The sequence below is a fragment of the Carya illinoinensis genome, chromosome 3 (assembly GCF_018687715.1).
Source record: "Carya illinoinensis cultivar Pawnee chromosome 3, C.illinoinensisPawnee_v1, whole genome shotgun sequence".
In the NCBI taxonomy this organism is placed as follows: domain Eukaryota; kingdom Viridiplantae; phylum Streptophyta; class Magnoliopsida; order Fagales; family Juglandaceae; genus Carya; species Carya illinoinensis.
In genome coordinates this window covers 9,356,835-9,381,452 of record NC_056754.1, presented here as the reverse complement: position 1 = coordinate 9,381,452, position 24,618 = coordinate 9,356,835, and the positions used below count along the sequence as shown (strand labels likewise).

Here is a 24,618-nt window from a genome sequence, read left to right as displayed (position 1 = left end):
GAGTTGTTTCTATCTATATGGTCATGATCAAGCTAGGCTCAAGGATTAATGAAGTTATGATAGAAAATCATGAAGCTTGAGGCCGAGAAATTGGAAAGAGAAAGATAACGAGGGATGATTATTAATGGCCAATCAAGAGAGAGAGGAAAAAAAAAAAAAAAACTCAGTTATGAGAAGGAGGGCGGGTTCTTGGCCGAGAATAATCATCCGAGTAAAAGCCGGGATGTTCATCGTGCAGGTTCTTGCGGGGCATGCGTGAAACTGAAACAAAAGGCTTGACTGGAACTAGACCTGGAATTTCCCCTCCGATGTAGGTGTCCTTTTGCTTATTTTGTGAAGTTGCACCAGTACCGGCCTTAACCTGCATGTCATGATCAATCTTCTCTCCATTTGCTCCTGATCTTCCTTGAATTGATTCCGCTTTAAGCTGAACCTGATTTAACATGCACCCCATGCCATGCAGAAGATAAAAATTAGTAAACAAAATTCTTCTGGCTAGAGAGCAAAATCTAACGCAACATCATGTACTGCAGTAGTGCGAGGGTAGATCAACAGTTAATAACAAAATCTGACCAAAGAGAAAACATCAAAGTTCTTTTAAGTTTTCAGAAATAGCCTAAAGAAATTAGAGAAGAAAGTGGGAAATATAAAGGCATGCACAAGAGGTCCAACCTTGTCAGAAACAACGAACTGATCTAAGCTGGAAACCTTATCGACCACTCCAAGATTGCGAGCATTGCAGGCGTGCATGGAAAGGCATAGGAAGAAGACGAAGAAAGTACATATGATGGACATGATCATGACCAGTGGGATCGATGAGTCTTTCAAGACTGTCAAAGTTGGAAAGAGAAGTGGGGGGTAATTGGGAAATATATACTGTAATTAAATATATAAGGTGGCCGGACTGGCTTTGTAATTGTAAGAGACAAAGTTCAGGCTGTCCGATGCGGCTACTGAATTAGTGTTGGAGATAATATAAATGATTTGATATTATTTTAATTTGATTTTTATAATTATTGATTTGATATTAGTGTGCGCGTGCGGAGAAGTAATAGAAATATTCGGAGTAATTTTTGTTTGGGGAACAACCTGCGCGCATGTGGTTTGGCAATATTTTCAATGCTAGCTACTTCCTTATGTTGCGGACGATTTTGTGCTATTCTTTCATAATTCAAGTACTTCGAAGGGATTAATAATGCGTAAAAATGGATAATGATAATTATAGTCATGAGTGTATAAATATTGTATAATTATTTTTAAAAAAATAAATAAATACAAGATATACGGATATATAAAAAATAAATAAATTTTTTTATAATAAATCTTATTATTTTTCAAAAGACTTGATGTCATTTGCATATTACTATACTATATAATATTTTTTTAAAAAAATGCTGCATCATGTAGAATACCAATTATTAGTAAGAAAGCATTGAAAAGAAAAAACAATTGTACCTCGCCAAAATACCAGGGACTGCAGTCAAAAAAGTCCACGATGAACATGTTAATGATGAGGAAATCTCTGCCCATAAAGTCTAAGAAGTCAGAGACAAAAAGAGAGTAAGTATTAATTAAGTAAAAAACTATGGAAGCTAGAACCAGGCCGTTTTGTTCTCATCGAAAACCTCCAAACAGTGTCGTTTAACTTGATCATGCTAATTAGGTGGTTCCGTGTTTGTTGCACTCAAGCACCTTTTCACCTAGACAAAATATTATCATTCGATTATTCTATATATGCTGTTAGAACATAAAGGATTATACCGTTATACTTGGCTCTTTAATTTCATTGGCTAGCTTTAGTTTTTAACGTGTTGAATGCATTGATTAGGGTAAAATTTAACCCACTAGTCATGCTGAGGGAGACTGTTGGGACCCATGATCTTCTTGAGAATTAAGGGAGCAAAAAATCCTTTTAATTCTTTTACTAGACTATCATCATGTGCTTGAGGGAAAAGAGTGAGCTGTGATCCTCTGATCTATCACAGTTCTCTTTTGTTATTCTTCATGCATATTGGACTAGGAGACATGTTGCAGAAATATTAATTATGTTTTGGTAATTTTCGCATTACCTGGACTCATGATGATACAGCCATGGTAAATCTTGAGAAAATAATAATATGCATTCTCCACTACAAGATAAGAAAAGCTGGGAGAGAGAACCAATTAAAAATAACGAAAAAACAGAACATGAAACGCTCTTCCAGTGTTTGTGCTTGTCTTGTTGAAAAGTTTTTGTGACGTTCGAGGCTAACTAGCTAGGATTGCACCGTACGTTGAAATTTTGGTCGATAATCCATCAACATATTGACAGAAATGGAAGACTATCGTATCCCTCTATTCTCAAATGGTGTCATACGTTTTCTATCAAAATGATTGCTCCATGCTGCACTGTTTGACTATTGAAATTTTTAATCTCAAACATAAAATTTTTATTTCATCATTACAACTTTTTCAAATTTCCATACAAAATATAATAAACAATTTAACTTTTTCTTTAACTTTTTTAAATTCTAAAATAATAATAATATTAAAATATAATATTTTAATATTTAATCTTAAAACTCAAAATTTTCATATGAGAATTCTCAATGGCCAAGCAGAATGCATAGTCATAATGCAGGCCAGTAATCAAAAATCCGCATCTTCTCTGTGTCGTCTTCATGCACTTTTGAACTACATATATATATATATATATATGTTGGTACCACAAACATATATGTTGTCTATGTAAGTTCGAAGAAAAATTCTTCTTATCATCCTCACACTTCACATACTACATTTATTTTAATTTTTCTTTTCATTTTTCTCTAATAAATGTGTAGTGTGTGGATGATAAATTAAATAATTCAATTAGTTTAATAAGAATAAAATGAAATAGAAAATAAAAAATAATATTTTAATATATAAAGTGTGTGGTGTAGAATAATGTGTAACATTTCTCAAGTTCGAAACTCGATTAGTTGGCTTCAAAGCTGATTGACTACATTTGAAAACATCAAAATAATATTTGTTTTTTAATAACGTCCTCTGGTTATGGCAAAATACATGCATTTTTTTAAGCCTATATTGTTTGTTAAGGGCTTGTCCTGTCGGGCTGCTCCCTTTAATATGACAGGAGCATCGTCCTTGATCCTTTTTCTAATGTAAGAGCATATAATAATCTTAAATTAATCTTGGTCGGAGAATAAACCAAATTGAAAACGAGAATGGTTTGATTGGGATTCACATGGGTCAGCACTTACTCTAGAGGCAATAACTAGCATGGTCCTCTGGAAACGGGATGTGGCGAGAAAGGTGAAATGGACAGAGAAATTAAAACCAGAAAGGAAGTTTTGAGCATGTTGGGTTAAAAGGGTGCAGTGCAGATTAGTTAGTTTTTGGTTATATATAGTTTAAAAACAAGGGTCAAAGTACCCAAACTTCGAACCTAAACAAGATCGAAGTGACACCCGAGATTAAGAACCGATGTTTGCTGTTGAGGGTTGGAAGGTCGGCAAGGCAAAGACTGGCTTGGAGTTTGAGCTTGTAATAGCGTACCCCGGCAGTATAAGTCGTGTGTTTCCTAAAAGCGCAGCAGCATTCTTGGTCGGCTTTCTGTGCCCTGGTGTCTTCGTGGTGGAGTTGCATTTTTTGGCATTTTCAGTTTGGACTCTTACACCTATGAGGCTATGATTAACCAATCCACACGACATTTGATTGGTATTATATCAGGAGCATTTTAATATTTTAATCATTTTTCTCGTTTATTCCATCCAAAAGCGCGGAAATTGGATGAATTATTATGGATTATATATTGGCAGTGTATTTTCAGTATACCTATAAATAAAAAAAGGCAGCATAATCTATACATTCATCATCCTTGGAAATATTGCATGATTAGCCCATAAAACTGCCACTCTCAATCAACTCAAATATCTCTCTTTCTTAACATGGAAACTGGCCTGGCAATTTTGGTGACAAGCTCACCACCAATGTGGCAATTTTGGGAAAAATCCCCATCAAAACTTACTCTGAGAATCCCTTACAAACTATTGGATATAAGTGTTCGATTTAGCAATACAGGGTGCCAATGCACAACTTCGTAAAGTATTTCCTCTAAAGTCGAAGAGGATAGAGAGAGGCCACCATCCACAAATTCCTCGTGGATAGCAATTTTATTTGTCTGAGGAAAAAAAGATACATTCGCACCATTTTTCTTCACAAAATACAACTGATTGCCTTTATATACAAAGGAAAGAAACTTAATGTATGTTTTTAAAAGAGGGTATAGAGAAATTCAAAAAAGAAAAAACTCAGGTAATTTGACCACTACAAGCTGTGCATGCCAACAAACCTTTAGGAGGCGTATGATGAAGCAGGAACCTCGTCTGAGAACTGAGCATGTTACGACCAAAGACGACAATATATACTCACATTTGGAGAAGATTATTCACAGTGGCAGCGACAGAATTTGTTTGCTGTAGGTCCTGAAAGTTTTGATACATTGGAAATTAAACAGATTAGGGGATTCTTGAAAAAGAAATGAAAAAAAGAATTCAATCTCAAAAGCTTCCATTCTAAGTTAGATTTGAACCCAGAGAACAATTTATGCAGAAAAATATTAATTCATCCATATATTAAAATGGTCAGATTCTAAGGAGAAAAACTATACATACATATATATATATATATGGTATATACCAAGCTTCAGGTACTAACTGGACATCCAACTTTAGAGAGCTTAGAGACACAACAAGCAAATCCAAGTTATACCTGGAAAATTATGTCATCAGGCATGTGTGGCAAAACCTCCCTTACGGTCTCAGCCATGGCAAGCATGTTCGCTATATTGTCATTTGCAGGGTGTGAGGCAGTCCTCATATGTAAACCACTAGTGCCTCCAATGTATCTGCCGCCACCAGGAGGGGTTGGTGAACCAGTTGTGGGAGGCTGAGAGGGATTCACAGGCCAAAGGCTCCAAGCACCATCATCAAGGGTGGTCTGCGAATAGGTTTCTCCTACAGATGCAAGATGCCTCATCATCATCTGAACTCTCCCTAATCCAACGGATCTGACAGCAGTAGAGGGTCCAGCTCCGTCAACACCCTGGCTTGGCCAAGCATGCAACCAACTTGAATCCAGTCCAGCACTCCTACGGAGCAAAAGGAGAAAATGTTTCCATAAAAGAAAAAAGTGATAAACTTACAGCAAAACACTCATGCATAAATATTGCTTGTCAAATGGTGTTTGAGGTCCCCGAAATTATATTCAAGGGAACAGGTTTTTGCAACTTCAAGAAATTAAACTGTTCTGGAAGAGTATAAACTATAAACAGCTATATTGTTATTGCATATGAAATTTCTAAAGACTCTTCTTTGATCTTTTTTTTTTTCTTTTTCAGAAATTGCACTTCTGCATGTATCCAGCCAGGAAGTATTTTACTAAGTGAATCATTATTTACAGGTACAAAATTTTTAGTTTTCAGTGAAAGCCTGAAGAAGGCTTCTCTCTAACCAACATCTGATCTGAGATGCCGGCTGGACAGCTGGTAAAGTTGGTGGGCAGGGGATATCCCAAACTTAGGTCCAAAGTTCTCAGGAGTTATAACACTGTCTTCCCCTCAAAATATTTAGAAAAACAAAAAAAAAAAAACAAAAATCAAAACCAAACTCTGACGATCTATGTAAGGGGATTCCAATGCCAGTTTGTCAAAAAGATGATTTTTAGACAGAGGCAGCAAGGTATACTTATTCAAGGCAAGCAAGAGATACTACAATAATATATTGTAAGTGAACCTCCAAGGGCTGCCTTCTAGAGAGTTCTGTGTCTGATTTGGAAATACTCCAGCGGGTAGGGTATGTCCAGAAGAGTTTTGCCCATCCAGTCCAGCACTTATTTGATGAGCAAGCAGCTCATCACTCAAAACTTCTCCAGTATGGGGGTTAGCTTCATTTTCAGGTCTGGTACCAAAAAGCGGCTTTCGACAAGTGGGACATGAATAAGTCTCACTCAAACCTTGATCCAACCTGGAATCAATGAGTAAATTTACATGACTCACATGCTTGAAAATACAAAAGCAAAGGGCGTAAAATACCAAAATTATGAGTCATACCAAGATCTCAAGCATGCAAGATGAAAAAGATGCCTGCAGTGTAGCTTTTTAGCCCTCGCCATGGGTTCCTGTCATTGGCCAGTTCATCAACTTCAAGGGATGAATCATAACCAAATAGTAAAAAAGAAGATCTAATCATACCCTACAGATGGCACATTCATCATCATATGCTTGTAGCTCTTCAGTTGTTGCATCAGGAAGGGCAGCATGAAGAGTACCTAAAGCTTTTCCCAATTTGATGAATCCTTTTATACGCTTCAAAATAGCACTTAGCAAGGCCTGATCACAATATTTATGGAATCAACACTGAATGAACGGTGCATTGTGATTCAAATAACTAAATCAAATGCATATTCAAATAATCAAATAGCTATAAAATATTTACACGTATATTTAGGAAGAGGATTGCATCCACAAGATGGAATGCCACGCCATGAAGCCACCAAATATGCACGTAATGACCAAGTGCCATTAAAAATGTTGCCATGTCCAGGGCAAAACCCAAATATCGAAGAAGAATGCCTTTCCATTCCGATAATGAACCTGCAGTCAACACTAATTAGTCAGGAAAAATTAAATTCACCACAACCAGCTTAAATTAAATAAATCACTTTTTTCACGTTCAATTTGAGGGTTTGGTGTACTTCATGTTAACAACATATTCCACTCAGTCATATATGTTGTCTCACTGTCTAATTGAGTGGTGGATTCAAAAATACCCACCAATGATGGTAGACATATAGCCGCTTATTCCATTTGTTACTAACTCCAATTATACCCCTCAATACCTAATAAAAAAGAGGATTTTGCATCCATTAACCACCAACTTTAAGTATGTTTCAAAAAATCCTCATTACCTATACTGTGTGGTTCACCATTCATTTTTTCCCACCACTAACTAAAGAAGAAATTAATTTCACATTTGATAAGCACTCGCTAAATTTACAGTGTATTTTTCAATGTAACCCACAAAATAGTTTGTTCACCCTTTTTCAATTGTGCCCAAAATGTGTGCGTATACTCCTACTTTACGTAACAATTATACTAACTATACACATTGAGAGGCAATAATAGGAAGAAGCAAATAAATGCAAATAACCAATAGGGAGAGAGAGAGAGAGAGAGCGAGAGAGAGAGAGAGAGAGAGATTATCTTTTAAGATGGTTAAGTTCATTTTTGGGCAAGCCAAAATCAACTGTAGGAAGGGCTTCATACAAATGAAAAACAAGAAAAAAAATACAAACATGTCGGATTTAGTGTGCATGTACCAATTTCCTTATCATTCCTTTTTCTTAGACTTCTTACTTAATTTTCATTATATGGCAGGTGGATGTGTTGGGTAGAAACATCATTGCCTAAGATAGTGAAATTGAAATTTTATAAGAGTTTTGCTATGTACAAGCAAAGTCGCGTACTAATCTACGTACCAATACTGATTCCTTTATATTCAAAATTTAAATTAGTATTGTTTTCAATAAAATCTACTTTTTGACCAATCATATTAGATTGGTGCACATGTTAATGCGCAGTTGTGCTTGTAACTAGATTTTTCTATTTTTTATAAACTACCTGCTACTGATGAATCGGAAAGTTAGAAATTTTATAGACTACCTGCTGCTGATGAATCAAAAAGTTTGAACCTTTGGCAGTTTGCACTGCTCACTGCTGAATGGTGGAGCCATATATCAAGCAACTGAAATCCATGAACTAAAATTGCCTACATAGCATATTTCACAAACCAGACAACAACCTGAGTACAGACATCTCAAAAGATCTGACCATGAAAAAGTTGCCAAGAAGCGTTTTAATAACATTACCTGCAGTGTTTCAAAAGCAATACTGAAAGGCTCAAAGAATAACAAGAGAAACATAGATGAACCCAGCGTTCTATATGTTACCAGGCATAGCCTAATCCTGCTCAAGAAATAAAAGTATCTATAAGAAAAGGACAGTGTAGATATGAAAGGAGAGAATAGGAAATAAGAAAGAGCAAAAGCTCTGAATATTATTAACTTCTATTCATTCATGATCTCCTTTTTGTTTTACACAAAGAAGCATGTATATAACCACCACAGAAGCCTAAGGGATACCATCAACAATGAAGCATAAGGTATATGGTAACAAATTCAACACCCATTTTATATTCCTTCGGATAAAACTCACTACACAGCCGGCTAGAGCAATCAACATGATTCCTGAAAGAACTTGCATAACTAAATATCATAGGGTGGTCCCACATAAATAAAAGTGAATCATCTAGCCTGCTGGCCAAAAACCTATCAAGCACTTTCTTAAAGCCTAGTCGAATACTGAAACAGCTACCAATCTGTACTTCGCAAGAAACCATGAAGAAATCCCTTCTAAAGTTCTGATACTCCAGAATTTGACAAATGGCAAAGCACACCCGATCAAATGTGGCAACCAATTACACGTTTACTCACTAGCATCCAGACACTCAAACCTTCCAAACAACCCTCAACTAGTCCACACAACAAAACCAAAAAATAAAATAAAGGATAAGGACAGAAAACTGCCAAAAAAATGTAAATAAAGGAAAAATTAATTGTTGAACTTCAGTTTGAGAAAGGGAGAATTAAGCCATACCAAAAATAGTCAACAGAGAGGACCAACAATAAGACAGAATATACACGAAAATATGCCCAAGGGGTAGCAGAAGGAGATGCATTCAAGCGTTCAAGTCGATCTCTGGCCAAAGCTTGAAACATCTGGGTAATAACTAGTAGACGGTTAGGAAAAATGCCACTCATTTTTTGCATCAAAAACTAATATCAACATTCCCATCATGGAATATTTCTTATGTACCTTTAAAGAACATAGCACAGTCAACCAGACTGACCACAAGCCTGCTTGATATATTGTTGGCGGAACAACCAGTGGTAGAAATGTCCCCTGCTCAATATATTCATCAACAAAAATAAAAGAATTACTGAACCATAAACATTGACCTTTTTTTTTATCTTGACTGGTAATCAAAATAAGCCCCTAGTGGGACCTGATTGCATGAACTTATCAACCACCCCATTCTTCTAGGGGTTTGGGCGCCATTTGGCCTGATAGCCATTAGCATAAATATTGAAAAAACAGTAAAGATAGCAAATACATCAAGACAACATCAAAGATGTGTGTGTGTGTGCGCGCGCAAATAAATTTAAATTCTATAAAGACTTCCTACAAGCCCCATTGTCAACCAACCAATTATCTCTTACCCCATCAATTTTTAAAAGTTAAGGGCTAAGCTGCCACAGTATGCAACCCAAATAATAATGATAACAATAATAAAGTTAATACTTCTAATTTTTGTCAACACTCGTTATCCCAGAAGCACTTTCATTGAAGAATTAACTCTAAAATACAAAAGTGGTGAACAGAGACAACAATTTTCCTATCTGTATTTATTACCATGTACAGGCCGAACATGAAACAAACCCCAATCATTTGAAGCACTAGAACACTAATTCTATGCTTTGATTTGGCAGAGGTGATATCTAGAAAGATGCCTTACTAATCATCATAAAAATATATTTGTTTGCAACAAATAAAAGTGATATGTGCAGATGCACATCACCATAAATTATCATCAAAATATATCTGCTTTCAACAATATTAAAAGTTTACCTTGTAAATAACATAATTGATAAGACGTTCCAACAATTTCCTAGTTTCAGAAGGATACAACTCTGCAAAGAATATAGTCTGCACATGAAAAATATAAACCGTGATTGTCTAGACAATGTTATTGGTCATTAAATTTCATAATCTTCATGAAGATCTCATTAACTATTTCAATTGTATTCGGTCAGCGCAAAAGAATAGCCCATACATCTTACATACAGACTCCATACACAACTCTGTTAATCATCAATTCATGTCTCTTCAGTTGACTTCCTAATTAATTACATAAAACTTTCAATAAGATTTTCAGACTTCAGTTGACTTCCTAAATAATTACATAACTTGCGATATGATTTTCAGTCTTATATGTATAAGACACCACCAAACAACTAGTCCGTGGGGCTAGGCCATCGTTCCACTGGGAATCCCAATTCCAGTCTCCATCATTATAGGATTTCCAAATTTTATCTTGAAACTATATCTAGTTTCACAACTATCGTTCCGAATCATGAGTGAATTTTAGTGTTAAATATATTAAATCGAAATCAAAGCCATAATCCTGTTTCAAATTGTTGAGTTCACATAAGTGGCTCTAGACCAGGGATTATACATGTCAAAAAGAGATCTAGATGCTGGCATGACAAGACTACTAGCATAATTATACGTCATGAGCATCAAAACAGATTGCCAGATTGCTGATAGCAAAGCTTTCAGATGACCAATTCCATTCAGATTTTAACTATTTCCATTACACTTAAGATGTATCTATTTCCTAAGGCATACACTTTAAGTTGTTTCTTGAGGCTTTTACAAAAACCCAAGAACCCAGCTTGCAGAGGATAAGCTGAGAGAATCATATTTAGATGCAATTATAAACCCAATTATCTTGCCAGAGCAGCTGAGCGCCAAACTCCCCAAAGAAAATAAAATAGGTTCCACCTTTCCTGAAACCTACGGAAAGCGGGTTTCCACCAAAACCAATGGCATGCAATTGGTGTATATAAATTGGCCTTCCTTACAGAAAACACAATTGACCCAGTTTTTTTTCACAGAATTATACCCGTTTGCAGTCACTTATATGGTAAAATTGATTCTTAGCATTCTTTTAATCACTCAATCACCGTGGCATTGCCAAAGTAAAATGCACATTAAAAAAAAACACTAACAACTAAAAAACATGTAGAAAAGGCTTACCTTCTTCATGAAAAAAGTCCTATAGCAACAACAGTAATATATACATACAATGGAATTAACAACGATACCAATTAACCACTATAATCCCTGTATACATAAAATAAATGCAAATAGTTAGGTTTCTCTACCATACATTGCCTTACTGAACATGCAGTCCGGTTTACAAATTGTTGATTGATCAACTGAGGCTTGATTGGTATCAAAAGCACCAAAATGAAATAGCTAGCATACCTTAAGACACAGAACTAGTAAAACAAAGACGTTGAGCACGAAAGTTGTCAGCAGGGCAATGGTGGCATAAGAACCAAAAAGCAGCTCAATGACACGGCTTGCATTCTCCGAGTGAATAAAATTCTCAGTGATTAGCCCATCTGATTTTAGCTCGTCTAAAGTCAATTCCATCCAAAATTGCAGACCAACAAAGCTTAGCATCGTAGACAACACCGAGATCGCTATGTACCGCACACCCATTTGTGTTGACAATATATTCAGCCTCTTTACCAGTACCCAACTCCCAAGTTTTCATCAGAACGTCATCAGCATAGATCGTTGACGATTAGAATCACGATTAAGCATTGAAGTGAATGACTAGGCAAAAACGTTAAGGTAGCTTCGAAGCCCGCCAAAACTTACTGCAATGGCCCTACACCCGCCGAAGATGAAGTGAAAAAGCTCTGTTTTTTCGCTGAGACAATGTGTAAAAGGCTGTGAATTTCTCATTTCTTCAAAACCCAAACACCTAGAACATAAAAGGTCAGAAATTTTAGTTCTCTATTCCCCTGTTTTTTCTTTATTTGAATCTAGAAGAATCCAAATCCGCAGTATAACAGTTAAATTCAATTCACAGATACGTGAACAGAGAAATCCCGATGACAAGTTAAAATCAACAAATAAACAAAATGTTTAAAAATTCCAATTGCAAAACGGGAGACGTGAATTTAGGCAAACCCCAAAAAATTAAACCTTCCGTAAATTAGAATTAGAAAATGGATATATTGAGGATATATGAATTCGAAAACTTTATCTATGATCTCTAAATTGTGATATTTTTTTGGAATAATTGAGGAAGATTTTGAGCAGAGATTAAACACATGACGGACCTGATTCGATCTAAGACGATGCAGGGGCTGCTTTGACATGGGTTTCTGCAATTTTCATCAGAATCGCATCTTGAAGAGGCGGAGAGAGATTTCTATTTTCTACGTCTGGTCACTTCTTGCGGCATGCCGAAGCGATATAGCCCAAATATCCTAGCAGAAGTTTGAATATTACGTGAATCGTGACCATTTATTTGGGTGTAAAGTTATTGTTTTTGTTAAAGTCGCATCATAGTTTCCGAGAATTTGCGTGCTTTTTCTCTTTAATCACATCACTAATATTATTTATATTTTTTAAAATTCAAAGTTGCAGTTCTTTACGCTTTAAAAATATATCAGAAATTTGTAATAAAAATATATATCAGAAAATGGCTAACAGATTTTATAGAAAATGACATATTATTTATATGAAATTTCTTAATTCTATTTGCACTAACTGAGCATATGATCTAACGGTGGTTGTCTCTAAATTTTAAGTAGTTGTTAGATTCCTTAGTGGGGTAGCATTAATAAATAAATAAATAAAAAATACGGAACTTCTTTTACAATCATTTACTGTACAATGTTTTAAATAAATAATAATATTGACTTATAAAAAGAAAAATACTATTATTCTCGGGAAGTTATCGTTTAGACTTTTATTTTTTATTTTTTATTTAATGATTACGAAAGTATTTTTTAATAATATTATAAATTTTTTTAAAAAACACATATAAAAAATTATAAAAATAATTAGCAATAGCCCCCAACAGTAACTTTAGAGCCACCATTATAAAAATCTCATCATTTTACAAAAACATATTTATCGATAAATAATTTGGTTTTGGGTTTTTAAGCATGCTATGCCCTTTTATTAATATTATAAAAAAATGATAATTCTTAGAGCTAATTATTAGAAACAATTATTAGTAAGATGAAGTCATATTTTAATGGTACGACGTTGAATAATAACATACAAACTACAAAGTATTCATATTTTAAAAATATTCAACAAAATATATAATAATAATAATAATACAACTCTGGGTCACTCGTGGGTTGTGACCATTCCTTCCTAGTTGTCATATCACGCTTCTTGAGTAGGAAATTAGGGATTAGATTAAAACTTAGATATATGACATATTTAATTAAATATATCTTGAAATCGTATAGTGCTTTTAGCCTATATTATTTATTAGTAATGTTATATATTGTCACTTTTACGTAATTTTTAAACATTTTATTAATATGATTAGCTGTATTAATTTTTTTTAATTTACAATTAATTACATCAATAAAATAGATGACTGCACAAAAAATTTTAAATTATTAATCTTGCCCAAATCTGACTGGTAAACTTGGCTCACCATTATTTTATTTCAATTTTCCATTAATTTATTGTACACCTAACAAGCTTCCATCCATCCATCCAAACAAAAAACGACAGTGATATACGGCCAGCCTCCATTATAATGGAACACGCACCGCCGTAACCAATTTGAGGAAAACTATAATTTTATAAAATAAAAATATTATAATTATGAAAATAAATTTATAAATTATCGTGATTTTATATTATATATTTTATATTAAAAATAATTTTATAATTTAACATATCATAATAAAATATGTCCAGATATTGAACTTATTTTTTTTTTATAAATAGAGAAAGATTTCGAAGCCAGATTTTTTATTTTAAGAATTAGATTATATCTCATCAGACTTTTAGACTCTTACCGTTAATAAACTTATTTTTATTAAATCTATTTGTATTTCTAAATTTCATACGGTCAAAGTCAATAAGCCATATGTTACGTAAGGATATTACTATTTATTTTTTATCGCATTTGACTGGAAAATGGAAATTATTAAAATGAAAACCAAATTGGGCAGCATTGCAGTATCCCAACTTTTTCTAAGAGGGGTACGGAAAGTAGGCAAATTTCTTCTTATTCCAAACTTTTTAATAATAATTAATAAACATTCCAATTATAACTACCAAGAAAATAATAAAATAAAATAAAAATAAATGTTTAAATTGAATAGTGATAAATTTAGAGAATTTATTACATGTAATTTTAGAAAGTAGTTGGCTAAATAAATACAATAAAAAGTTAAATTTTTTAGTCAAATTTTAATAGAAGAAAAGCTAAATATGTGCTAATGTCAATGTATACAACTGAAGTGTAATTTTGAAATATTACGAGAATATTTTATTATTATTTATTATTATTATTATTTCTTTTTTCTTTTTTTTTATTATTTTTTTTATTACTCAAACGCAAACTTAAAACGTGCCAACCGACGTGTTTAAAAAAAAAACGGATTGTTCGCGAGGTAAATACATCCGCTGGGCTGGGCCGACGAAGTTAACTGAGCAAGACTGGCTCATAGTTAGCCCAGGCCACAAGGCCCATTGACACCCAATTTCACCAGCGCGTGGCGGACGACGACCATTTAAGAATTAAGATCAACCGACGGTCGGTGACGCAGACGGAGACGGAGTGGGACATTCTGATACAGTAGCTGCCGTTGGCTCCTAGTTCCAGAGTTTTCCTCCTCACATCTATAAAAACCCTAACCCTAAAAGCCCCAAAATCTTAGACTCCAATCAAAGGGCCAAAAACATTGTCATCAGTTCTAATTTTTTGTTGTTGTGGGTGGATGGGGATCATAAGAAGCTGCTTCTCGTTCATAGTAGGGACGGTGTGCGGGATTTACGTAGCTCAAAACTACGACGTTCCGAACATCAAGAAGCTCGGCCGCACCGCTCTATTCAAGGCCAAGCAAGTCGAAGAGAAGTACCGCAAGCCCAAGAGCCGTGGTGACGGTATCTAACATTAGCATTCGATTCGACCCAACTCCATATACTCCTTTAAAGCAAAGTACGAAAATGATGCTGTCTTCTTTGCAACCAGGTTCACCGTTCTTCTTTCGTTCTTGTTTTCTTTTCTTCAAAGACAATACGAGAAGAAAAGAACTGGGAAGAGACAATTTAAAAACGATACTTGTGATTTCTTTTTAAGTTCGTATACTAAATAAAAAAAAATAAGAATAAACGAATCGGCCTTTTTTTTTTTTTTTTTTTTTTTTTTGCATTATGATATTCAGCTTTATGCATGCGATTCGGTCCTTAATATAAACTGATTTTCCATAAGGTTCGCTAGTTTTGCAATCTTGTTCTTATCCAGGATAGGTTATGAGGAAGGGGCCAAATGAGTTGGCATTGATCTCTATGCTATACTACAATAACGAAACAGTTTTAGTTATGAGAAAAGGTGGGTTTCCAATTGAACTACATAGACCAGTTATATCACTGATTTCTTTTCTTTTGTGTATTAGTAAGTTTCTTTCTCCCAACCGCGAGCTCACCCTCCACAGTCCACCTTCTTCCGGAGCACATTTGACTATATTCACTGAAAGAAAATGATTGCCAATAAGATATTGTTCCATTGAATGAAGAACCGAAATTGCTGATTGATCTAGAACAACATCTGCCGCGAAACTAACTTCTTTTTAAGCTGATTGGTCGAGGGAATTTCTGAAAAGGTGCTAGTGATGGTCCACGCAATCTCATCTATATATATTGAAGGCTACTGCAGGTCCATTATAGTAGTTGGATCATTTAGATCCTTCTGTTTACTAATGAGTAGTCTATTTGTGTTCTCTACTCATGTTGCTAAACTATCTGACTCTTTATAGCTGACGAGAAGAAAGAATACCCTTCGAGTTATACCTTGGAGTAGTTTATATATTTCCCGTGCCACAAGTTTTAGTTTTGGCATGATCAGGACATGAGGATGAGTTGAGTATTCAGTTTCTATGAAATAGAAAATTCAAACCTCCCTCGTCACCTAAATAGTGGCAAAGATAGCAAATCCCTTACTATACAAGCTTCATTGTGAGCTCCTTTGTGCCATGAATTAAATTACTTTATACTTAACAAAAAAATAAAATTATTTTATAGAAAATAAATGCTTCATGTTGCTTTCTTCAATTCTATGGTGCCTTTTGTGAGATATTCCATGGCTTGGTCCTTTCTCATGATATTGTATGCAATCTGCAAATATGGTGTTATCAATAAGCCTTATGTTGCTTATTGAGGCATGAAAATCTGAGGGTCATTACTTGTGAGGTCTTCTTCATTAGTTTTGGGTGCTTCAAAAGGCAGCTGTTGTGATTTGGATCATTTCAAGTTGATTTTGACCAAATTCTTTGTTCAACAATTTTAGAGTTTATTTTGGGTGCTTGTTGTGAATGATTGTTGGCTCACTCACCTTCTTGGATCTTTAACTTATGGAATTCCTTTCATTTTTTTTAATCGGTACACTTCCATAGTACTAGCAAAGCCTAACTATACATAGCCTTATGTCTCAACTGTTCTGGAGTGAGCCAAATCCTTTGAGCCTTTGTCTTTGTTGAGGGCCATATCCTTCAATTAATTCACCGCAACACATGCCTAATATTGTGCTGCTGAGACGTTTATAATATAATTGACATTTATACCTTCTTTATTTCCATTACTGGTGGGAGTGGCCAATCGGATTGAAAAATTGTTTAGAGTTTTTTTGTGGGGTGGTTTGGGGGAGGAGAATAAACTTCATTGTGTGAATTGGCATTTGGCAAAGGGTGATTTGCCCAATAGTGAATGGTGGCTTGGGGGTGCAAGATTTGACTATTTTTAATAAGGCATTATTGGGGAAGTGGTTGTGGAGGTATCAAAAGGAAGGGGATTCTTTGTGGAGAGAGGTGATTGATCGGAAGTATGGGTGTGAGTGGGGGAGATGGTGTTCTAAGGAGGGTAGGGGGTCTTATGGTATATGCCTTTGGAAATATATTAGAAAGGGGTGTAACATTTTTGAAAAACATATTGAGTTTGAGGTTGGAGTTGGTGATGGAATCTGGTTTTCGTTTGATGAATGGTGTTGTGAGAGACCTCTTAATACTGTTTTTCCAGTTGTAATCAGCTTGGTTGGAAACCAGCAGGTTGCTGTTTCAGAGGTGCTGTGTCATGCCTCTGGGGCAGTACATTGGAATGTTATTTTCACTAGAAATGCCCAGGATTGGGAACTCGACGAGATTGCAGGTTTTTTTCAGCTTCTTGTATTCAGTAAAGTTAGGTGGAAATGGGAGAGATTGTATGCTGTGGAAACACTCGGGGAGTAATAAGTTTTCTGTTAATTCATTTTACAAGGTGTTGACTGTCCAACATCATGTTTCTTTTCTGTGGAAGAGCATTTGGAAGGTTTGTGTGCCGTCTAAAGTTGCTTTTTTCATGGACAGCTGCAATTGGTAAGATTTTGACAATTGATAATCTAAGGAAACATGGTATGATTGTTATAGAGTGGTGATTCATGTGTAAGAAGAATGGAGAATCGATTGATCATCTTCTTTTTCATTGTGAGGTGGCTAGGGAGTTATGGGATGGTATCCATGTAGAGCTGGGCTGAGTTGGGTTATGCCTAAGAGGGTGGTGGATGTTTTAGCATGCTGGAACAGACATCATAATAGCTCTCAACTGGATGCAGCGTGAAGGATGATACCTTTGTGCTTAATGTGGTGTTTATGGACAGAAAGGAATGGCAGGTGCTTTAACAACAAGGAGAGAGTAGTGGAGGATATCTGGAATTTCTTTGTGTTTTCTCTCTTTCAGTGGTTTTCTGCTATTGTATTAAAGGGAGGGAATGCTCATGAGTTTTTGTTTTCTTTTCAGCTTTCTAGAATGTAATTAGGTGTCTCATCTTGTCTACTTCCTGTGTACATGGGTTCCACCTAGTTTCATACGTTTCAATAAAGTTTCTTACTTATAAAAAAAATATAATAATAATGTTGGTCAATGTTGATGTTGTTAGCAACCATTATGGCCTACTAAGTTTCGTCTTGTTAATCTGAAATGTAGAAAGTTCTTGTATGGACAAGAGGGGAAAATGCATGGTGTCTAGGGACGGAGTCTAGCTCGTATTGTATTACTGCCAGGAGGCTTCATGCGTATTTGTGTCTGTGCACGTGTGGGTTGCCATTTTTTGTGCATGTTCCATTGCTTAGAGGCGATGGAGGAGTAGAAGGCCACTTTGATGTTACACCAGTCATGATCTATAATTATCTGCAGAAACCCCTCATTAGGTGTTGGTATGATCACAAAGTGGCTCTTCTTTTCTTGGCCATCCCAATAGGCGGAGCTTTTGGTGGTCTTAGTCTGTATTCCTGAAATCATTGTTTTACTTTGAGGTTAATGAGAGATGGAAAACGCTTTAATTTATGAATTATGGCGATGATAATAACCTAATGATACTTTTGTCAATGAATGCCATTTTCTGTGTTCAGTCGCGTTGTCAATGCTAGATCGAATATCTTCATAATTCAGCCATCATTTCTGTATTTGAGTCACGACTAATCTAAAAGACTAAATGTAGGAATTTGGAAAGCTCTTCAATTGTCACCACAAGAGTGATATCTAAGACCAACTGGGTTCAGGTGGAAAACTCCCACCACCATAAAAAAATAAACACAGTATTCAGGATTTACGTTTTTGGGTCTGATATAAATCTTGAGCTAAAAAGAGTCACTTATTAGATTGATTAGAGATATGCTCAAAAGGTTAGAGATTTTGTTAGAGATCAGCTGGCTCATGTGGTTTTGGGCTTAATTCATTCATATAAAACAAATCAAAGCATGCGTTGAAGAGGGTTGGGAAACAGAGAACTTGCTCCTAAAAATCAATTGTAATATATGTTGCCATTATGGGGAATCGAACTTGAGAGACGCAGAAGCAGATGCAATGTTGTTTCTATGTAGGCCTTTTTTCTGGGCCTCTGTAGGCTAATCTATAAAACATCCTAACTGCGTTTTTTCTGGGTCTGGTCCATTGTCGGCTTGAATTTTGCATCTGTTCCAGGCTCGAGCCTTTGTTAGAAAGTGATCCAGGGATTAAAACGAAAAACAAAAAATAAAAAGTTAAGAAATAAAGACCCACGTAGCAGGTTGAGTGAATTACCAGGCATGATTAGTAACTAAATTAGGATATATTAATTTATATCATGGTCCACATTATTTATCTACTAAAATATAGCAAAACCTTTAATTAATTAATTAATTAGTATGATCTCTCTCTAATCAATTACTGATAAGGGAATCCCGAAATGTTAATGTAGTGGTTAGAGATATAATTATGATTTAATTAGCTCACAGTTTTAGATATATCATTAATTTAGTACACAGCTTTTGACATAACAAACCACACCAATTTGTGGTTTTTACGTGTCCATCCCCATGGTGGTTTCCACGTCGGCAAGTATCTAATCTTGTGGTCGATAGAGAAACTGGTATTAGAACCAGAGCTTTTTTTTTTTTTTTTTAAGAACCTGACTCGGAGCTGATGGGGAGGGCACTATCCTCATCTCATTCTTCGTTAAATTAAGGCTAACTCATAAAGGCCATGTTTTAGTCTTCCACGTAAAAATGTTGTCTTCACTGACTACAATAACATGGGTGATTGGGCATCGCAGATAGCATAGCACTACGTACACATTTCTTTAAGGTCAAAGACTTTTATGTACACATTTCTTTAAGGTCAAAGACTTTTATTACGTAATAACACGTACTAATTTGTTTATTAATATTGATTCTTTTATATTTAAAATTTAAATTAATATTATTTATAATAAAATTTATTTTTTAATTAACTATATTAAATTAATTCATAGATTAGTATATAATTATATTTGTAATTAGATTTTCCCAAGGTCAAAAACTGTTGTGTTTGGTGGGGGAGTAATAAATGGTAGTGCTGTGTTCCCTGGCGCAAAATTTCTTGTTCACATTCTTTGTCCTCTTTAGCCATTGGCACAGCATAAACCAGAGTCTATAAAGCTTTTTTCTCAAAAGATACCACTTGTGGCAGCGTCCGCACCACATTTTGTCATGGATTTTCCTACGACATGTTCATTTTTTAAGAGCAATGTTACATAAAGTTGTAAAATTATAAACGTCGTATAATTATTTTAAAAAAGAATAAGATTTACGATTAAAAAGTTAATTTTTTTTCATATAAATTTTATATTAATTATTTTTTTCAAAATAATTATACGATTCTTATACAACTACGACTGCATATATTATTTCTCTTAAAAAAAAAAAAAAAAAAAAAAGTAGGGCTCAATGCCTTTTTATCTAGTCTGAATAATCATGATTGTTGTCGGCCTGATGTTGTTGGTGGTCCTTAAATGACCCAAAAAATTATGCTTAAGCCTTTAAAGGAACTTCTTTTATCTCTGGAAATAGAGCGAGTAAGAAAAAATAACTTGAGTCAAAAGATATTTTATTGATTTAAAAAAAATAAATGTTATTTTTTAATATAATTTTTATTTTAAAGTTGAAAAAAAATTATATTAATTTTTATGTTTTATTTTGAAATTTACAAAAATTTAATTAATTTTTGTGTTTGAATAATGATTAGATGTAAAAGATGAAGATTTAAATTAAAAAATATTTTATATTTAAACAATATTTGAAAATAAAATTCTCAGAAAGTTTAAGAATTTTTATAATTCCATGTATCATGTCTAACCCTCCCCTAAATCTGGGGTGCAAATATAGGACCCAAGCTCAAACTAATGAGTAGGAGCTAAAACAACGCAACAGGCAATCGGTTGAGAAAAGATGCTCAGTTGTTGAGCTCTTCTTTCCGGATGATGCCATATATGCTTAATTTGGACCTACATATAAATTTACAGACACTTCCTCGAACTTCCGCTCTTATGTTCCAAACGAAACAATGGAGAAGGTTGAAAAACACCCTCTTCTTGTTTTGACCATAATAGAGGATCTTCATTGGCATACAATGGACACCGTGGACTAAGCTTATGAACTCTGCAGAGGAAATCACCCACTGGCAGCTTAAATGAGCCACTGTAACCTCTAAAATGTCACACTTCAAGTGCAGGTCTGGATGTAGGCACTCCTTGTGGCTTTGAATCCTCGATCTTTGCAGCCACCTCGGCTACAACAAGCCTGGTTAGAAGCAGCCCCGCAATTAGAGCTGCCCCCATCAACATTGTGAAAACTTCATTCCAGCTAGTAGAAGAAATATAACCTGTTAATAGGGGTCCAATGGCAGCTCCAACAGAGCCTGTACCATCTATAATTGCTGTCACTGTTGCCAGTGCTCGGGAGTTCCCTTCCAATGAACTATGAGTACCCAAGTCAGTTGAAACGGCTGTTGTTATAAGAGCATATGGTCCATTCACAAACATGCCCGTGATGAACATAAGAGCAATATTTATGGTCAAGGAAACGTGTCCGTAGATTCGATAGAAGAACAGAGAAGGGATAGCGCAATACATGAAACTTGCTGCTGTTATTGCTCTGGCATCTAAACGATCAGATATGTGGCCGGCAAGAATTCCTCCAAGCACACCACCAACATCAAACAATGTCGACAAGTTTCCAGCTGTTGTGCTAGATAAATATTTGCCATCAATAGCTACAAAATGAAAAACATACAAAGATGTTACTTTGTAATTCAATAACGAATTTTGATGATTCCTCATCGCAAGCATGCCTTCAAGAAACACATTATTAATTCGAGTTGAAATGAGACCCAAAATTATGCTTAGTTGAAGGAACCCCTGCACTGAGTGGATTCCCACAATATCGAAGGATACAATCATCTTTCTGTGAAGAGTTTATGCATATTTTAAATTGCATAACTTGATCATTTAGTGCTATAATTCACAATGTCCTTTCTTTTTTTCTTTCTTCTTTTTTCTATTTTATCATCCTATAATAACAATAAAATGGCAAATAAGCTAATGTACCTGTGTGACTAATGTAGAATGGAAGCCAGTAGAGAAACGTATAAGCAACCAATTTGGAAAAGAAGAGGCAAAGAGCGAAAGGAGCAACTCCTGGTATTTTCCACGCTTCTATGAAGCCCACAGCTTTCGTTTTGACCACTGACTCTGAATTTAATAAAGGTTGTGCAACTCCCTCACCAGTTTTCTTGGGAGAATGCAAGTCGTCACCCTCTCTATCAGCTCCGACAGACTCGGGATTAACAGGCAAAATGAGAAAAACCACCATACCAACAAAAGCAATCATGAGACCGGGCACAACAAATGACCAACCCCATCCATAGCTCAATAAAGCAGAAGCAACCAGAGAACCTGTAATGTTCCCAATTGAAGTATGGGCATTCCATATACCCATAATTAGACCCCTCTTGCTCTTCCCAAACCAGTTACCTAGCACTGCAACCACTGAAGGCCATCCAGTTGATTGGAACAAACCAGCAATCATTTGGACCATCAAGAAGTACCAAAAACTGTGTATGTTTCCCAAGTAACCAACGCCAAAGAGGGAAGTAAGCAAACCAGTTCCCAGCATTCCAATTGTTAAGAATATCCTTAAATTCATTCTATCACCCAAATGTCCAGAGAAGTACATTCCCATAGCATAAACAGAGAGGAAAGCAACATCAAGTTCTCCAAGCAAGGCAGTCCCATCCGTTCCATTAAATGGAGCCCAACCATCCCCAAGCATCCAGGAACGTTTAGCCGGTTCCTTGAAGTAAGATGTCCTCCATGGTACGAACTTCACTCCCAAATCTGACGGCTGAGGATCAAGGGTGCTCTTGACAATGCTTGTGGTTTTTCGAGTGGCATGGTAGCTCGCATATGCTAAAAATGTTACAATCAAAACAATTGCTTGGTGTGTTTTGAAGGAAAGTGTGGTTCCCTTGATGTTCTCTAAGAATCGGATCCCGAGGGGCTTGCTATAGCTGCTCTCAGCGGTTGGTTCTGATGATGAACCCATATATGTATTGATTTCCTCACTTTGGAAGGTATAAAGAGGAACAAGTTTAACTTCCACTTATAGGTTTCACACTTTGCGAGCTGCAAATGGGAAAAATAAAGAATGACATATGAGATTGCAATTAAAGAAACAATTGTACCGAAACTAACAAGAGAACATTGGGGGAATCAATCAATGTTCAATAAATTGCAATCATCCAACGAAAAATATGCTGACAACTAAATGCTTCCAATTTCGACACCATGGGTTCGGACATTTCAATGCTATTTCTTATTCTCTGGTTTATTTTCTCCTTTGTTCTTTTTATTCGAAACATTAAAAAAGAACCAATCTCCAGAAAGCTTATAAAAGAACCAATCTCCAGAAAGTTTCTAACCCAGCTTCCAAACTTGTTTGGGATTTATTCCCAAACATTGTCGCGAATCTGAACCGAATAGTTCAAGATGCTCAGGGAATGCTAATGGCAACAGATTCTTTAGAACTATATGGGCTAAAAACAATTTTGCAGGTTAAATCCTCACTTTTAATAAAAAAAACTTATAGCATAACATCTACGTCTCCAAAACGATCAAAAACAGATTGAGGGAATCTGTACCAGAAGAAAACTTCTAAACTAGAGAGAGAGAGAGAGAGAGAGAGAGTTTCAACAATCAGCTTGAAATTCAGCATATATCAACCAAAAAAGTCGATTTCTTAAAGATCTTTCTTAACGAAATAAAACTAAGAAATACAAGGAAGAAAATTGAAGCGGTAAAAAAAACATGTAACAAAATTTAGGAAAAAAAAAAACAAGTCAAATGACTGTTTGAGCAAGTACCCGTTATCAAATTCCTATCCTCTACAATGTTTCCCTGATAAAACCGATTACCCAACTCTAAATATAAACTAGAAAACTGATTAAAAAAATGCAGAAGGCTAAACGGTCAAAGAAACCCCCCCATGCAGCAAGAAATATATATATACACAAATATTTCGGTGAGCTTACTTCTGAGCTTAGCTGAACTTAGCTGTGCACGCACTAGAACGCCGGTTCGTACTTTCTCTCCCTAAAACGATGACAATAAAAATAGCATCTCTCACTATGCGCCTCTCTGGTTTTCAATTGCCCATAGAACACTCTTCATAAATCCTTTTCCGGACGCAGAGTCTAACCGACGTGAGGGCGCTTAATTTAACGTTGATAATAATAATATTTTATGAGTACTAAATCACTATAATACCCTTACTGAGCTTTTTCGATGCTTTGTGGTGAAATGACAAAAGCACCCTCCATAAAGACCATAATTCATCTGTCTAATCCTCATCGAAAATTTGTTACGTACCATGGCTTCCGTATATTCCGCTAGAAAATACTGTATATTATATTGAATTTTTCTACTCTCAAATTCTATTTATATTACTTAAATAATGAAATTTGATTTATTAGATTAAAGTTTTAAAAGTTATTCTATTTTATTATTATTTTATTTTCATGATTAATGTGATATTATTAATAAATCTCGTTTGAGATGAAATTAAAATTAAAAGTTAAATAAAATATTATTAAAATATAATCTGTTAATATTATTTTTTTCAAAATTTGAGAAAAATAAATTATTTTTTATATTTTATTTATGAGTTTGAAAATTTTATAATGATAAAATGAGATAAGCCTTAATGATTAGTAGGTATTATCATAATATAATTTGATATGCATCGATTATTTGTATAATTTTTTTTTTTTTTTTTTTATGGGAAAATGCATCTACATTCATTCATAATCGAAGTTATAACTGTGACTTATCAATACAGGAGAACCCGACTATAAGTCAA

General features: G+C 35.0%; 3 protein-coding genes across 4 annotated transcripts; 1 reads left to right on the top strand and 2 right to left on the bottom strand.

Moving 5' to 3' along the window:
* Nucleotides 1-3,937: 3,937 nt before the first annotated feature.
* LOC122303122 (E3 ubiquitin protein ligase RIN2-like) lies at nucleotides 3,938-12,222 on the bottom strand. 2 transcript variants are annotated; one of them, XM_043114733.1, is made up of 13 exons: nucleotides 12,019-12,222; nucleotides 11,150-11,657; nucleotides 9,728-9,805; nucleotides 8,915-9,001; nucleotides 8,696-8,817; nucleotides 7,909-8,005; nucleotides 7,703-7,808; nucleotides 6,477-6,634; nucleotides 6,233-6,370; nucleotides 6,092-6,159; nucleotides 5,775-6,005; nucleotides 4,753-5,131; nucleotides 3,938-4,466 (listed from the first exon to the last, which is right to left on the bottom strand). In XM_043114733.1, the coding sequence occupies exons 2-13, from the start codon at nucleotides 11,387-11,389 to the stop codon at nucleotides 4,410-4,412; spliced, it is 1,761 nt and encodes a 586-aa protein (XP_042970667.1). In that variant the 5' UTR covers nucleotides 11,390-11,657; nucleotides 12,019-12,222; the 3' UTR covers nucleotides 3,938-4,409. The 2 variants fall into 2 exon arrangements, with proteins under 2 accessions (XP_042970667.1, XP_042970668.1); XM_043114734.1 differs by having other exon boundaries at nucleotides 11,150-11,603.
* A 2,231-nt stretch (nucleotides 12,223-14,453) lies between these two features.
* On the top strand, nucleotides 14,454-15,853 carry LOC122303123 (short transmembrane mitochondrial protein 1). The gene has a single exon (XM_043114735.1). It carries the CDS (start codon nucleotides 14,659-14,661, stop codon nucleotides 14,830-14,832), a length of 174 nt encoding a protein of 57 aa, XP_042970669.1. The 5' UTR covers nucleotides 14,454-14,658; the 3' UTR covers nucleotides 14,833-15,853.
* Nucleotides 15,854-20,730: 4,877 nt separating this feature from the next.
* On the bottom strand, nucleotides 20,731-23,970 carry LOC122303120 (putative glycerol-3-phosphate transporter 1). The gene is made up of 3 exons (XM_043114732.1): nucleotides 23,792-23,970; nucleotides 21,810-22,886; nucleotides 20,731-21,475 (listed from the first exon to the last, which is right to left on the bottom strand). The coding sequence occupies exons 2-3, from the start codon at nucleotides 22,804-22,806 to the stop codon at nucleotides 20,919-20,921; spliced, it is 1,554 nt and encodes a 517-aa protein (XP_042970666.1). The 5' UTR covers nucleotides 22,807-22,886; nucleotides 23,792-23,970; the 3' UTR covers nucleotides 20,731-20,918.
* Between the last annotated feature and the right edge of the window lie 648 nt (nucleotides 23,971-24,618).